The 16,045-nt window shown below is 67.6% G+C and overlaps 1 protein-coding gene across 3 annotated transcripts; it reads left to right on the forward strand.

The window, feature by feature from the left end:
• Positions 1-96: 96 nt before the first annotated feature.
• On the forward strand, positions 97-9,836 carry FGR (FGR proto-oncogene, Src family tyrosine kinase). Of its 3 annotated transcripts, none has more exons than XM_068657781.1 (13): positions 97-346; positions 3,995-4,055; positions 4,170-4,406; positions 4,518-4,620; positions 4,877-4,975; positions 5,180-5,283; positions 6,059-6,208; positions 6,611-6,775; positions 7,802-7,981; positions 8,212-8,288; positions 8,369-8,522; positions 9,009-9,140; positions 9,280-9,836. In XM_068657781.1, the coding sequence occupies exons 3-13, from the start codon at positions 4,181-4,183 to the stop codon at positions 9,486-9,488; spliced, it is 1,599 nt and encodes a 532-aa protein (XP_068513882.1). In that variant the 5' UTR covers positions 97-346; positions 3,995-4,055; positions 4,170-4,180; the 3' UTR covers positions 9,489-9,836. The 3 variants fall into 3 exon arrangements, with proteins under 3 accessions (XP_068513882.1, XP_068513884.1, XP_068513883.1); XM_068657783.1 differs by lacking the exon at positions 6,611-6,775 and adding an exon at positions 7,128-7,283; XM_068657782.1 differs by lacking the exon at positions 97-346 and adding an exon at positions 3,688-3,764.
• The last annotated feature ends 6,209 nt before the right edge of the window (positions 9,837-16,045 follow it).

Consider the following 16,045-nt stretch of genomic DNA (forward strand, 5'->3'; position numbering starts at 1 on the left):
GGGGGGGCACGGGAAGGTGCTGGGCCCCGGTGCGTGCGGTGGGGCTGGCTGGTACAATGAAACATCACCGGGAGAGCGGGGAGGAAGGGGGGGCGAGGGGAGGGGAAGCTCGGCTCGGCGGCGAGAGCTGCTCCGAGGCGGGGAGCCGCACGCACACGCGCTCCCGCTTCTCCCCTCGGCACCCACCCGGCTGTGCCCTGCTGAGCCCCCCCCCCCACAGAGCCATCCCCCGGCCCCCAGCGCCGGGAGGGTCCGGGTGCTGCCGTGGGACCCCCGCTGGAGAGAGGAGTTGGGGGGGGGCCGGGGGTCGCCGGGCTCCATGCGAGCCGGAGCAGGAGGGCTGACGGTAGGAGGGATGCACGGGGGTGATGGGAGGGCAGCTGGGGGGGGGGGCGAGGTGGTTTGCAGGCAGGTGGGGGGGTCCCCTCTATCCCCTTGCTAAGTGTTTTGGTGTTTTTTTTTGGGGGGGGGGGAGTCTCTGTGCGCTGACGCCCGCCTCGAGCATGGCACGGGTTTGGGATGGGGCACTGAGCTGTGGGGTTGGGGGATCCCATGGGGGGGGGGTCCTGCCTCGCTGCCCCCCTCCCCAGCCTCTGCGGTGATGCTGGAGATGGGGAGGGGGGGGCAGGAGACCCCCGGCCTCTCTCATCCTTGGGGGGGGGGAGGCAGCCTCCAGCTCGCCCTCCCGGCACTAGGGCAGCCACGGGGAGGCTGCTGAGACAAAACACAGCTGGGGAGGGGGCTGGGGGGGGGGGGCCCATATGGGGTGGGGGGCACCTGCGACCCCCCAAGCCCTACAGGTGCCCCCATCCTGCCAGCACCGCCGTGCCGAGCTCCGCCACCCCCAGCCGGGGCTGGGTACCGGGGGGCACCTCCGGGCGCACGTAGGGCTGGGGTTGGGGAAGGGGGGGGGGACCCATTGCAACCGGGTGGCCCCCCCCCTGCAACCGGCGGCTCGGCCTCGTCCCCGGCCCCTTGGTGTGTCCCAGGCAGGAGCAGGAACTCGGCGCTTCCTGCCCCGCACAATTCCCCCCCCGCCCTGCTCCTCCCGGGACATTGTATTCGGGGCCGCGCTGCGCTCTTGGCCGCCGTCCTCCTCCCCTGCAGCCCCTGGGATCCGGGAATTGCTGCTTCTTCCAGCGGAAATCCTGCCTTCCCCCCCCCCCCCCGTCAGCCGTGGGGCTGGGAGGCTGGGGGGCAGGCGGGGGGGGAGAGCAGAGCTTGGCCCGTCGTGGGGTGGGGGCGAGGGGCACCCCCAGGCTGGGGGGCTTGGCACAGGTGGGCTTCTCGGGGCCGATTGCTTGTAGGGCTGCCGTACCTCCTGGGGCAGCCACAGGTTGGTGGGGGGGGGTAAAAGCCCCCGTGGAGCCCCCCCAGCCTGCCCCATACATGGCAAAGGAGGGGAAGGGGCTTCTGTGGCTGCGTGGGCAGCTGTGGGGTTCCCTGCCCTGCCACGTCCCCATTAGGGTGGGACACCCCCTGGGACCACCACGGTGATGCTGTCCTGCTGCTGGGGGCGGTGGGGAGGCAGGAGGTGTCCCCTCGTGTCCCCCCCCCATGGAGGTGTCTGCGGGGCTCCAGATGGGAAGGGAGGTGGCTGGGGGCCCCCACGTCCTAACGAGGACCCGAGAGGTGGCACTGTCCCCTGCCGGGCTGCAGCTGGGACCCCAGTGCCACAGGGTGACCGAGGGGACCCCGCAGGCTGCGCCCTGCAGCGATCTCGGTTCCTCTTCCCCCCGGGAGGCTGCGGCAGGGCAGTGAGAGCCGCCAGGGGTGCGGGGCCATATGGGAAGGGCAGGAGTGCACAGGGCAGGGGGTGGGATACGGCCCTGGGGGGCCACAAGGTGCCCGAGGGGCTGCAGCACGCGGTGTCACCGCTCAGCCCTGCCAGCATCCCATTTTTGACCCCGTTTTGCCGTCCCCAAAGCCTGGGACCCTGCCAGCCGCAAGGTTCCCCTCGGAGGCCGCGGCACCGTCCTCTTCCTCCTCCTCCTCCTCCTCCCCCACGCCGCTCTCCTTGGCCGCTTCCTCCTCCTGCTGTGAAGGTGACAGCAGGGCCCGCGGGGTGCCCCCTGCTCCCCGTCCCTGCGGGGTCCCCCCCTTTGGCCAGGCGCTGGTCCCGATGCCACCTCGGTTTGTCCCCATGGCACCAGGTCTGGGGTATTCGGAGAGCCTCCGGAGCTCTCCGTGCGTCTGCACCCCCACAAACCCGACCCCTCCGTCCCCTTAGGAAGGGGCTGGGGCGATCCCATGGGGGGACAGGCAGGGTGACACGCGGGGACACCAGACCCCGGCTCAGGGCTGGGGCAGCGCTCCGGGTCCCTCCCTTCCTGAGCTCATTCCTTGGCCACCACCCGCTTTGGAAACCTCCCCGTGCCACCAGCACCGGGAAACCAGGCTCTGGGGTCGGGGGGGGACAGGGGGAGCAGATGGCCAGGAGGACGGTGACAATTCCCAGACCCGTGGCAGCAGGGGACACGAGTTGGCCGGGAGTCCGTGCGGCACGGAGGGGGCACGGCGGGGCGCGAGCTGGCACCGTGGTGGCACCAGCGCAGGTGGAGCCGGCCTGGGGGGGGGACTCGCTGCCCATCTGCTCCCGGGGCCAGCCGCCAGCACGCGTCCCCTCCCCAAAAATGACCCCAGGGAGCCGTTTTTGGGGACCAGCCTTGGAGGGCGGGTGGGATGCTGTGTGGTGGTTGGGGCTAAACCCCAAGGTGCGGGGGTATTTGGGGTCTGTGCCTCCCTGGGAGCTGCCCCGTGTCCTCCCTGACCCCCCAGCTGCTGAGTTCAGCGGAGAAATTCGGCAAAATGGGAAGTGTCGGAGCGCGGTGCCGGCAAAGGGGCCGGGGTTTCTCATGAAGAGGGTTTGCGAGAGCTGGGAACGGCTGTCAGCTGAAACACCAACTTCTTCTCAGAAAAATTAAAAAAAAAAAAGCCCCAAAAAAACGGCCAGGCCCTCTCGGGTTTGGCAATTCCGTCCCGGCTGCAACAGCCCCGGCCTTGCCAAACGGCCGGTGTTGAAAGCCCAGGTGGCCACGGAGAGCCCGGGGCCGCTCGAGCTTGTTTGGTGCTTCCAAACCTGCTGCCGAGAGAAGGAAAGGAGAAACAGGGACTGGGATGGGGGAAAGCGACGTGAAATATTTCCTCGGCCCCAAAACCACCACATTTGCCTCTCAAATCTCGGGGAGAGGACCTGAGCCGTGCCCAGGGGCCGGGACGTGGCCGCGGCACCGAGCACAGCCCCGCGCCGTCACCCCCATGGGGGTGGGACCCCCGCAGGGCTGGGACCCCCCAAATCTCCGTCCCTTTTGGGGCAGCTCCCCCAGGGGGCCAGGGCGCAGGGCCCAGCTCCGTCCCTTTCCTCCTGGGTCCGATTTCCTCCTCCTCCTCCTCACCTTCTCACAGCGCTGGCCGGAAAAGCGCGGCCGCGACCGCAGCGAGGCGAGCGGGGCCCTTCCTGCCCCGAACCACCAGTTCCCCCAGCAGCTCAGGGTTACGGGGGGACGGGGACGTTTTTGGGGGTGCTCCTCACCGCCCTGCCTCGCTCCCTCCGGCCCCGGCGGGGCGGCTTTGGGGAGGGGGGGGGACGGGGACGCGGTGCTGCCTGGAAGGAGGCGCTGGGCTGGCGGGGGGGACCTGGCGGGATGTGGTTTGAGCCCGTGCAGAAGTTTTGCAGCTCGTGCAGGGCTGCAGCTCCTGCAGGGCTGATCGAGCTCCTGCACAGCCCTTCGAGCCCGTGCAGCAAGATTCAAGACCTGGGGGGGGTATTAGATCCTGTGCAGGGGCGTTTCGGCTCGGGGGGGGGGGGTATTTAAACCCGTGCGGGGGTATTGCAAGCATGCAGGGTTGCTGCACCCCATGCGGCGATGTTTGGAGCCTCACGGGGGTCCGGCAGCCCGTGCGGGGTTTTTGGAAGCCTGGCGGGGATGTTTTAGCCCACCCAGGGGCTCTGACCCCCCCCCCCTCCTGACCCCCCCCCCCCCGCCGTCCCCAGGTGCCTCTCGTCCTCCCCGCGGTGCCATGGAGCAGCTGAAGTGACCCTTGGAGACATCACCGTGAGTGGGGGCGCCGCGGAGGGGAGCACCCCTGGGTGCTGGGGGGGGGGTTTGGGGGGGTTGGGGGGGGATCCGTCAGTCCCACGTCCATCCGTCCGTCCGTCCGCCCCGCAGGCCGTGCCAGGATGGGCTGCGTGCACTGCAAGGAGAAGGTGGCCGGCAAGGGGCAGGCGGGGAGCGGCGGGGGGCCCTCCTTGCCCCCCCCCCTGCAGTACGACCCCGACCCCGCGCAGCTCGGCGGCGCCTTCACCCACATCCCCGACTTCAACAACTTCCACGGCCCCGCCGTGCCCACCCCCGCGCCCTTTTACCCCTCCAACACGCTGCAGGCGCACGGCAGCAGCATCGCAGGTCAGTGGCGAGCTGGGGAGGGGGGGGTGGGGGTGTGTGGGGGGGTCCTGGCTGCACCCATGGGTGCTGGCCGGGACGGGGCTCGCCCACGGTGCCCTCCGTGTGCCGCAGTGGGGGGCGTGACGCTTTTCATCGCCCTGTACGACTACGAGGCCAGGACGGAGGATGACCTGAGCTTTCAGAAAGGGGAGAAGTTCCACATCATCAACAACACGTGAGCCCCCCCCCGTACCCCCCCTAGCCCCCTATCCCACTTGGGAAGGTGCTCCCAGTACTCCCAGTATGAGCCATGCTGGGCACCAGTAAGACAACCCACGTGTGTCACGAGTTGGGTGGCCCCAGCAGAGCCCTGGGGTGGGTGCCCTCGGGGGTGGGGGACAGGGGGGGCTGGGGGTGCTGTGCGCGGGGGGGGGGGGGGGGGGGGTGTCCGTCTGTCCGTCCCTCCTCACCGTCCGTCCGTCTCTCCCCAGCGAGGGTGACTGGTGGGAGGCCAGGTCGCTGAGCTCGGGCGACACGGGCTACATCCCCAGCAACTACGTGGCCCCCGTGGACTCCATCCAGGCAGAGGAGTGAGTATGGGGTGGGGGGGACATGGGGGGGGGACACCCAGGCGTGCTGGCACCCCGTAACCGTGCCGTGACGCTCGCGCGATGCTCACACCTTGCTTGGCCCCGCTGCAAAGTGAAGTCCATGGTGCCAACAAGGGGACTCGGAGCACCCATGGGTGCCCCCCCTTGGTGCTGATGCCCCCCCCCGCCCCCCCCACCCTGCAGGTGGTACTTTGGGAAGATCGGGCGCAAGGATGCAGAGCGGCAGCTCCTGTGCCATGGGAACTGCAGGGGCACCTTCCTCATCCGGGAGAGCGAGACGACGAAAGGTGGGGGGGCGTGGGGACGGTGGGGGGGGCTGTGGGGTCGGGGGGACATGGGGATGGTGTAGGGGGCTGTGGGGTCAGGGGGGACATGGGGACAGTGTAAGGGGCTGTGGGGTCAGGGGGGACATGGGGATGGTGTAGGGGGACATGGGGACAGTGTAGGGGGCTGTGGGGTCAGGGGGGACATGGGGACAGTGTAAGGGGCTGTGGGGTCAGGGGGGACATGGGGATGGTGTAGGGGGACATGGGGACAGTGTAGGGGGCTGTGGGGTCAGGGGGGACATGGGGATGGTGTAGGGGGACATGGGGACAGTGTAGGGGGCTGTGGGGTCAGGGGGGACATGGGGATGGTGTAGGGGGCCATGGGGACAGTGTAGGGGGCTGTGGGGTCAGGGGGGACATGGGGACAGTGTAAGGGGCTGTGGGGTCAGGGGGGACATGGGGATGGTGTAGGGGGACATGGGGACAGTGTAGGGGGCTGTGGGGTCAGGGGGGACATGGGGATGGTGTAGGGGGACATGGGGACAGTGTAGGGGGCTGTGGGGTCAGGGGGGACATGGGGATGGTGTAGGGGGCCATGGGGACAGTGTAGGGGGCTGTGGGGTCAGGGGGGACATGGGGATGGTGTAGGGGGCTGTGGGGTCAGGGGGGACGTGGGGATGGTGTAGGGGGCCATGGGGTCAGGGGGGACATGGGGACAGTGTAGGGGGCTGTGGGGTCAGGGGGGCCGTGCCCTGTGCCCCTCCCCGTGCCACCCCTCACCCCCACTCCCACCTAGGCGCCTACTCCCTCTCCATCCGGGACTGGGACGAGGCCAAGGGCGACCACGTGAAGCACTATAAGATCCGAAAGCTGGACAGCGGGGGGTACTACATCACCACGCGGGCCCAGTTCGACACCGTGCAGCAACTGGTCCAGCACTACATAGGTAGGGTGGGAGGGGGTGAGGGCCGTGGGGGGGCGGTGGGGGGGCGGTGGGGAAAGCCCACGGGACCGGTTGGCAACACCCAGCCTGCTGGGCCAACTGGGTTTAACTGGAGGAGGAGGGGGCTGTGCTGGTGGCAGCAGGAGGGGGACCCCCGGGGGTCCCCAATCTTCCGTGTCCTTGGTGCAGGGAGCACCCGGCCTCCGGAGAAGGTAAATAGCCCACGGGTCTTGGGGGGGGCATCACCCCATAACGGGGCTGGGGGGCTGCAGGGCTGTCCCCGGTGGGAGGGAGCGCACCCCACGTGTGTGTTTTGGGAGGGGGGCACTGCAGCGGGAGACCAGGGCGGGGGGCGTGGGGTTGGAGGCACCCCGGGGTGACGCCTGCCTCTCCCCGGTGCTGCAGAGCGGGCGGCCGGGCTGTGCTGCCGCCTGGCCGTGCCGTGCCCCAAGGGGACCCCCAAACTGGCCGACCTCTCGGTCAAAACCAAAGACGTGTGGGAGATCCCCCGCGAGTCCCTGCAGCTGCTCAAGAAGCTGGGCAACGGGCAGTTCGGGGAAGTGTGGATGGGTAGGGCCCGGCGGGCGAGCCGGGGCGAGCGGAGAAGGGAGGGGAAAGCGGCAGGGGCACCCCCAGGCCTGGCACCCCCCCCAGGAGATGGGCACAGACTCCCCATGCCCTGGGGCAATGTCCCATCCCCTGCTTTTTCAGGGCACCCCCAGTGCTCCCCGCAAATATATATCCCATATAACCCCATATCCCGGATGGGGCCATGAGCAGGAGACAAAACCAGGCCTGGGGGGGGGTCCCTCGTCGTCTTCCTCTTCCTCCCGCGCCCCGCGCTCCCCCCGCTCGGCGTGCATGCTGCCTTCATCCCATCGCACCCCCCCCGCTGCCTCCCCCCTTCCCTGCGCCCCTGCAGAGTACAACGACGGGTTGTGCCATCTGCTCACCCTCCCGTGCCCCGCTATGAAGCCCCAGACCTTGGGATTAGCTAAGGACGCCTGGGAGATAGCGCGGGAATCCATCAGCCTGGACGAGAAACTCGGCATGGGATGTTTCGGAGACGTGTGGATGGGTAAGGCTGGCCCAGCCGGCCGGGGCTGGGGGGGCTCAGGGGCACGAGCAGCCCCCCAAGCAGCATCGTGGGGACCGGACGGTGCTCGGCACCGCTCCGCATGGATGGCTGGGGAACGGGGTTAGGCGAGCCCGCGGGTGCCTCGAACCCGTGCCACGAGGTGAGGTCCTTGAGGTGGGTTGGGCACGGTGGTAGCGTGGCCCTTGATTGCCCTGACCCGAATTCCTTGCTCCTCTGCTCGTCCCTCCATCCACGCAGCTCTCCAACCACGCATCCATGCAACCATCCGCCCTTCACCTGCCCGTGCACCTCTCCATCCATGCATGGATCTGTGCGCCCCCATCCATGCGCCCCCCATCCATGCGCCCCCAGCCATGCGCCCCCATCCATGCGCCCCCATCCACGCACCCCTCCATCCACGCACCCCTCCATCCACGCACCCTCCATCCTGGCCTCTGCGGGGGCCGGGTGTCCCCTACCCGGGGGGGGCTCCTGGTGACGCGGTGTCCCCGGGCCAGGCACGTGGAACGGCACCACCAAGGTGGCGGTGAAGACGCTGAAGCCGGGCACCATGTCCCCCGAGGCCTTCCTGGAGGAGGCTCAGATCATGAAGCGGCTGCGGCACGACAAGCTGGTGCAGCTCTACGCCGTGGTGTCGGAGGAGCCCATCTACATCGTCACCGAGTTCATGAGCCAAGGTGAGGGGCTGGCGGCACCCATGGGTGCCCTGCCTGGTCCCTCCGAGCTGCCCCCACCCTGCCTGGGCACGGCCAGGGCGCGCAGGGACCTGGTCCGAGGCTTCCCTGGGTGCGCACGGTTGGGTTCCTATGGGGAGGGCACCCTTGGGTGGGCACAGCTGGGTCCCTAAAGGGGAGAGCACCCTTGGGTGGGCACGGCTGGCTCTGTGACCGGCACCCTGTGCCCCCAGGCAGCCTGCTGGACTTCCTAAAGGACGGTGACGGCCGCTACCTGAAGCTGCCCCAGCTGGTGGACATGGCTGCACAGGTACCGGGGAGGCTGGCACGGGGTGGGCACCCCCGTGGGGGGACACCCAAGGGTGCCAACGCTTCTCCCCTCCGCCCCAGATCGCTGCGGGCATGGCCTACATCGAGCGGATGAACTACATCCACCGGGACCTGCGCGCTGCCAACATCCTGGTGGGCGACAACCTGGTGTGCAAGATCGCTGACTTCGGCCTCGCCCGCCTCATCGAGGACGACGAGTACACGGCGCGCCAGGGTGAGCCCCCCCCCCCCGGTCCCAAAGCTTTGGGGACCGCTGCCCTGTCCCTGCTGGGTCCCAGCACAGGCCTGGAGCTGTCAACCCCGGTGCTGGGTGTCCTGGGGGGTGGGTGCCCCAAGTGATGGGCACCCCAGGTGCTGGGCACCCCCATTAATAGGTACCCCAAGTGATGAGCACCCTGGATGATGGGCACCCCAAGTGATGGGTTCCCTGGGTGCTGGGTACCCCAAGTGCTGGGTACCCCAAGTAATGGGTTCCTTTGGTGCTGGGTACCCCCATTAATGGGTACCCCCATTAATAGGTACCCCAAGTGAGGGGTTCCCTGGGTGCTGGGCACCCCCATTAATAGGTGCCACGGGTGCTGGGCATCCCAGATGATGGGTTCCCTGGGTGCTGGGCACCCCAGGTGCGGGTTACCCTGGGTGTGGGTGCCCCGGGGGTGCCCCAGCCATGGCTCACCCCTTTCCCCCTTGCCCCCCCCAGGTGCCAAATTCCCCATCAAGTGGACGGCCCCGGAGGCGGCGCTTTTTGGCAAGTTCACCATCAAATCGGACGTTTGGTCCTTCGGCATCCTCCTGACCGAGCTGGTGACCAAAGGCCGGGTGCCCTACCCAGGTACAACCCCCCCCCCGGGCAGGGTGGGCACCTTTGGGTGGGCACCTTTGGGTGGGCACCCTTGGGTGGGCGCAGGACCCTCGGTGTCCCCGGCGGGGGGGTGCAGGATGCTGACGGGGCCGGATCCTTACCTCCTTAGGGATGAACAACCGGGAGGTGCTGGAGCAGGTGGAGCGGGGGTACCGCATGCAGTGCCCCGGGAATTGCCCCCCCTCCCTGCACGAGGTGATGGTGCAGTGCTGGAAGCGGGAGCCCGAGGAGCGCCCCACCTTCGAGTACCTCCAGTCCTTCCTCGAGGACTACTTCACGGCCACCGAGCCCCAGTACCAGCCAGGGGACAACCAGTGACCCCATACTGGGAGGGAGGGGGGGTGCTGGGGAGGGGGGGGCATTAATCGCCCCCCTTTTTGCAGGGGGGTTTCTCGCTCCCGTTGCCTGCGCCCCCCTGTAAATGGCTACGGGGTCGTGTGGGGGGTGCCCCCCTTTTTTTTTGGGGGGGGCTTTGCACAAGGATTTTGGACTCAGGGGGGCAGCGCCTTGCCCAGATGTGCCCCCCCCTCCCTGTACCCACCCCTCCAACCCCTCTCTCGTTGCCTTCACAGCCAGCTTTGAACCTGAGAAGTGCTTTGGTGGGGGGAGGACGGTGGGCGGGTGCCCCCCCCGTGCCCCCCCCGTGCCACCCACACCCCTACCCCACAGCAGCAGAGGCCTCGGGGGGGGGGGTTGAGGGTGCCCCCTCCCCACGCCAGCCCCATCCCCTCGCCCCCAGCTCTGCATAGCCTTGGGGGGGGGGGGAGAGATGGGGGGCTCACCCCCCCAGATCCTAGCACTGAGCTTCAGCCCCCCCCTTATATCGCCTTTAATTTATACAGTTCCCCCCCCCACGCGCCCCAGGTGACACACAGGGACCCCTATATGCGGGGGGGCACAGGACTCCTTGCTCCCTCCCCCCTTTATCTCCTGTCCTTAAATTAGAGCCAAATCCTCAAAGCCATAAACCCCTGCTTGCAATGGGGGGGGGCACAGGGGTCCTGGGTGCAGGGGGGGGGTCTGTCCCAGGGGCTGTTCCCACAGCCCTGTTGCCTTACAGGGGTGGGCACGGGGTGGATTCACCCCCTGCAGCAAGCATTAATTGGGGGGGGGGGGCATCGTGGAGGCATGGGGCGCAATGTGAATGTGATGGCACTTGGGGGGGGGGGCACCCCTCCTGGGCACCCCCTACCCCATGTTCCAGACTCAGTCCCAGTCCTCTCCCACCATGGCCAGGACCCCCCCATGGCCAGGACCCCCCCACAGCCATGCGGCAGGGCCGGGGGGGGGCACCCAGCCGTGCCCCCCAGGCTGTGCCACCGGGGGGGGGTGTGGGGGGAAGGGACGGGTTTGTTGTTAATTATTTTTTTTTTTTTTAATTCCAGTCTGTAAATAGAGAGAAATAAAAATCTTTCTAACAAGCCTGGGTCCTTCTGGCCCCACATCGGGGGGGCTGCATGCCCCCCTCCCTCCCCGAGACATTTGAGGCTCCCTTTGCAATAAAACCCCAAAACCAGCAGGGAGGGGCAGCATTGGGGTTTTAAAGCTTTTTTTGTGGGGACCGTCCCCTCCTGCTGGCCCCGGCTTCATTTGGGGGGGCTGGGCAGTGTTGGGGGGCAAAGAATAGGAAAGGGGGGGGGGGATCCCATGCATGAGGCTGGGGAGGAAGGGGTTAATTGCCCCTGCTGTGGCCATTAATGAATTCCCAGCACTGGGGGGGGGGGGCAGCAGGTGGGGAAAGGGGGCAGGGGCTCGGGGACACCGCTGGGGGCACCGCTGGGGACACCCGCGCACCCCTCACCCGGCTCCGTCCCCTCACCCTGGGGCCAGGGATTGCCCTGGGCAGGCAGCGGGGCAGGGCTGGGTGCGGCCACCCTGTGCCCCATCCTGTGCCCCATCCCATCCCATAACCCATCCCATATCCCATCCCATGCCCCATCCTGTGCCATGTCCCATCCTGTGCCCCATCCTGTGCCCCATCCCATATCCCATCCCATGCCCCATCCCGTGCCATGTCCCATCCTGTGCCCTGTGCCATGCCCCATCATCCCATACCCCATCCCGTGTCCCATCCCATTCCATGCCCAACCCCATGCCTCATCCCATCCCCTGCCCCATCCCCGCCCCATCCCATCCATATCCCATCCCATGCCCCATCATCCCATGCCCCATCCCATCCCATACCCCATCCCATGCCCCATCCTGTGCCCCATCCATCTTGTGCCCCATTCCATACCCCATCCCATGCCACATCCCATTCCATGCCCAATCCCATACCCCATACCCTATCCTATCCCATCCCCTGCCCCATCCCATGGGGTCCCTCTGGTGCCCAGCAGGGAGCAGAGCGGTGCTGGCCGGCCCCATGTCACCAAACTGCAGCCGCTGCCACCCAGGGGCGCAGGGGATCTCGGGGTCTCCTGCGCCCCGTGGGCATCGCGGCGGCTCCGTCCCCCCCCAGCTGCTGCCCACGTGCTCCGTGCACGGCACACACTTGTTCACACAAATCCCAAAAACCACGTGCAAGGAGCACCCTTACCCAAACGGGTGTCCCTTGTCCCCATGGGGACACCCGTGTTGTCCCCCTCTTACCCCCACAAAGCCCTCCAGCCGGGGGAGCACCCTGGCTCACCCCCGGCTCGCCAAGCCCTGCACAGCCCCAAAACCCCAGGGAATGTCCCCAACCCTGGCACGTTTTGGGCACCCTGGGGGGGTGGGGAGAAGGGGGCTGGAAGCGGCGGTGCTGGGAGCAGAGGGGACGGCCACCGCCATGGGGACCGATGGCTGTGCCCACAAACGTCACCTTGGTGCCACCAAGGGCTGGGGGGGCACGGTGCTGACCCCCAGCCCCATGGCAGGGTGACCCCGGGGGCAGCAGCGGGTGGGATCAGCCCCCGCTCTGCCGGGCTGCCAGGGCGGCAATTTCCTCCTCCAGCACGAAATTCACTTAAAAAGAAATAAAAATGCAAATCCGGGGCCTGGCACAGAGGGGCGGGCTGGCGGCGGGTGCGGGCATCCTGGCGGGCCGGATCCTGACACTCCCCGGGTGTGAGGTCACCCCCGTGTCCCCAACCCAGCACCCCCCGTCCGTCCCCAAATGGCAGCGGGTTTTGGGCAGCAAAAAGCTCGGGGACGAGGCCAAGCTGGGGCTCTGCCACCTCCCTGCTGCAGCCTCCTGCGCTCCCCTGGGCCTGTCCCCTTCATCTGTCCCCTGCTGTCACGAGGCTGTAAGGGACAGGCAGTGGGGCTCGAGGCCGTGGGGGGGCCCTGTTGTGTCCGTCTGTCCTTCCAACCCCCCCCCCCAGGGTGTCTCGAGGTGGGGGCGAAGGGGTTAAAGGGCGCAGCTTCGGGGGGCATTGATTTTATGGTAATGCCGGGCTCCATCGACCTGGGGAGCGGGGATGGAGGGACAGCCACCGCGGGGCACGGCCACCAGCCCCGGGGGGGCTGGGAGGGCAGAGAGCAGCATCCAGACTTGGGGGGGGGGGCTGTGAGCTGGCCCCTTCCCCTCCCCGCTGCCCGGGTCCCTGCAGCATCCCAGGTAGCGCCGCAGAGCCGTGGCTGCAGCAGCTTCTGGGGAGGAAAGAAAAACAGCTCAGCACCACCTCCCCTCCGTGCGCACGCACCCCGTGGCATCAGATCCCCCTCCCCATGCACCACAGGACCCCCACTACACCCCCAGAACCCCCCCTACACCTCCGTGACCCCCCCCTCTGCCTCCAGGACTCCCCATCCCCACGGTGCCCAGGCCCATCTCTCTTGCTGCCGCAGCTCCTGGCCCCTCTTGGCCGCGCTCCCCGCTCGGGGGGTGCCGGAGCGCGGTGCCCGCGCCGGTGCCAAGCGCGGTGGGCGCAGGTGTGAGACCGCTGCAGATGGCCGGCGCCGCAGACCCTGGCACGAGGGAGCTGCGGCGCTGCCACCACCACCACCACCACCACCACCCCGGGGGGGGCCCTCGCTGCCACAAAACGCCGCGGCGAGGTCCCGTCCCCACCCGGCACAGCCCTGGGGACCCCGCGTCCGTCCCCGTCCCCTCCGACCCGAGCACCCCGGGGGCTGGCAGCGCCCGCCTCGCTCCCGGTCCTTGCATCGTCCCCGCGGTGGCGATGGCCAGACAACAGTGGAAGGTGGCCAAGAATGCAATTTTAGGCTTGGCCAGCCTCGTGACTGCTGGCCCAGGCCCGCGGGGACCGTGCCCAGAGGGGAAACTGAGGCACGGGGGGGGGGATTGCTTTGCGGACACGCAGCGGCTCGGCACCACAGGCTGGGAGGGGGCACATTTTTCCATGGAAAAAAAGCAGCCCAGGGTCGGGAACGGCCACGCAGCGGCCACGGCAACATCTGTGACTGCAGCTGGGGAGCGAGGCAGGCTGTGCACAGCCCGATGGCACGGCCCCCCTGCCCCCAGCTCTCCCCATCATTTTGGCCCCACAGAGCCAGGACCCGGTGCTGGCAGGGGTTTGGGGCTGTGGGGTTTGAGGAGCGAGGCGAAGCGCGGCAGGCACGGAGGTGTCGCAGCAGCAGCGCTGCTCTGCCGGGACGTGGTGCTGCCGGGTGGCACGGGGATGTTTGCATTTTGGCAAAATCCTAAATGCAGGAGGGGTTGGCTGCCTGGGGAACGCCCTGCTCCAGGGCTTCAGAGTGTGGGGGGGGCGAAGTCTTCTCTGCTGCAGTTTTTGGGGTAAAATCAGGATGGCCCCTACATAGGCAGAGGAGCAGGAAGCCCCCAGCCCAAATTGGGGTTGGGGGATGCTGCTCTCCACCCCAAAGGCAGCCCCCACATCCAGCACCCCCCCCTTGCCATCCCTTCCTCTCCCCCACCACCCCGCACCCCGCTCCCCCCGCTGCACCTCGCTGTCTCCAAAGCCCCCTCAGCCCCCAGATCCCACCCGGGTGCGGCTTTGGGGGGGGGGGGTCCCAGCTGCAGTCCCCAGTGAGCGAGGCCACCACAAGCTCTCGGGGGACAAATGCAGCATGGGGACAAGGCGGTGGGGTCACCCGGTGACCCCATAACCTCAAGGAGGATGGCGAGCAGAGCCTTCACCCCCCCTCCCTGACTTTGGGTGGGTGGGCACGGGGGGGTGGGGGTGGGGGATCTCAACCCGGTGCGGCCACCCCCGTGGCACGGCGACACGGGGCTGGGACCCGGGGACAGCGGTGGCCCCGGCTCGGCAAAGCAGCCGCTAGATGGTAGCGGAGGTCCACGCCAACGCTGCTGACACAGCACTTGGCTGCCAGAGGGACCGGGGGGCCCGGGTGACCCGGGGGGGCCCTGGGGACCCGTTTTGGCCACCCCCTTCCCCGCCCCGTGGCACTGAAGGGCTGGCCACGCGTGGAACCGGGACACGGGTGGCGTGGGCGCTGCGCCCCCGCCCCGACGCCCCCTGGCACCGCTGCCCACCCGCAGCTTTGGGGGCTCGTGGTGAAGGGGACCCCTCCCCAAAATCCGTCCCCACGAGCGTCCTGCCCCAAAGCAGCCCTGCGGCCAGCTGGGGACCTCCAGGGACCACCAGCGGGACTTAAGGGGGGACAAACCCACTCCTGGGGACAAGCAGGGTCACCCAGCTCGATGGGGGGGTGCTGGGCACCCATGGGAGCCCGGCAGAGCCCCGGTGGGTGCCCCTCTGCAGGGACCCCGCTGCGAAGAGCCTCGCTTTGCTCCTCCTCACCCGCTCCCAGCCCTGGCGAGGGCTCGGTGCCAGGCGGGTATATATATTTTATGATAACTATAGAGATGCACTTCAAACCTGACAAAGGACTTTGACAGTTTTAAGCATCTCTTTGATTAATACATGACCTTTTAATGCTTCGGATTAAATTAATAAATCTTTTACATTCCAACACATTCCAACCCATTCTGCTTGCAGCGTGATGTTTTCTGCACGACCTCCTTCTCTCCCCGCGCACGCGAGGCGTCCCCCCTGTCCTGCTGTCCCACGGCACCCGGGGCAGGTAACATCAGGCACGGCCCCTGCAATATTCATACGGTGCAGAGCCCCGCGAGGCGAGCGGGGAGGGATCCTCCTCGGGTTTGAACCATCCCTAAAAATAGCAAGAAAATTCAAAGCTGACATTCAGGGCGAGGGACGAGGAAGGCTGCAAAGTTGCTCACTCAGCCACCAGCAATTGCAGCGATCCTGTCTGCGTGTGCAGATTCCTCTGCTGACCGGGCTGGAGCGCCGGGCCTCCTCTCCGCATGGTTTGCAGGAGCTGGGAGCGATGCAGACGGGTCCCCGTCCTCACCCCAATCCCAAATCCGAGCCTGCTGGGGTGAGCAGAGCCCAGGGATGCAGCCGCTGGCATTTCGGATACGAAGCGCGGCGATGCGTCCACGCTGGAAGGCAGCTCTCCATCCGACCCAGTTCAACCAGTTTGTCCCAGTCTGGCGGCGGAGCTGGGGAGCCTGGCACGTCTCCTGAGCGCCGATTCCCTCCCTGCCGCCTGTTGCTCCCCGACCACAGATGAAAACCCAACGTGCAGCACGGCGGTGAGGCAGAGGGCTGCTGTGAAGCCAGGTGCTGCGTGTCTCCCTGCACCCATGTGTTATTTCATCGATGACTCACGTGTGATTAGCAGCCGAGCAATATTCCCAATTCCCTGGAGTTAACCCTTCACTCGTCACTCACAAAACCACGGTGTCACAACAAACATCAGCGGCATTATCCGCGTTAATTATATTGTATCTGGGAACGTTAACATCGGCGCAGCCTTGGAGGGAAGGCGCTGAGGACGCTCGGGGAGCCACGAGGAGGGAGGTCACGGGGCACGATGGCAGCTGGGGGACATCTCCCCGCCCTGCCACCACCGTCCTGGGTGGTTTTGGTCACCACCTGCCCCTCCCCGGGGTCCCCTCTGTGCCAAGGGGGATGTAGCCA

The sequence above is a fragment of the Anas acuta genome, chromosome 21, assembly GCF_963932015.1.
Source record: "Anas acuta chromosome 21, bAnaAcu1.1, whole genome shotgun sequence".
Classification (NCBI taxonomy): Eukaryota; Metazoa; Chordata; class Aves; order Anseriformes; family Anatidae; genus Anas; species Anas acuta.

Coding starts and splice junctions, on each gene's coding strand:
- FGR (XM_068657781.1), top strand. CDS start 4,181: ATGGGCTGCGTGCACTGCAAGGAGAAGGTGGCCGGCAAGGGGCAGGCG. Junction 6,209..6,610: donor ACTGGTCCAGCACTACATAG/GTAGGGTGGGAG, acceptor CCGGTGCTGCAG/AGCGGGCGGCCGGGCTGTGC. Junction 7,982..8,211: donor CACCGAGTTCATGAGCCAAG/GTGAGGGGCTGG, acceptor CTGTGCCCCCAG/GCAGCCTGCTGGACTTCCTA.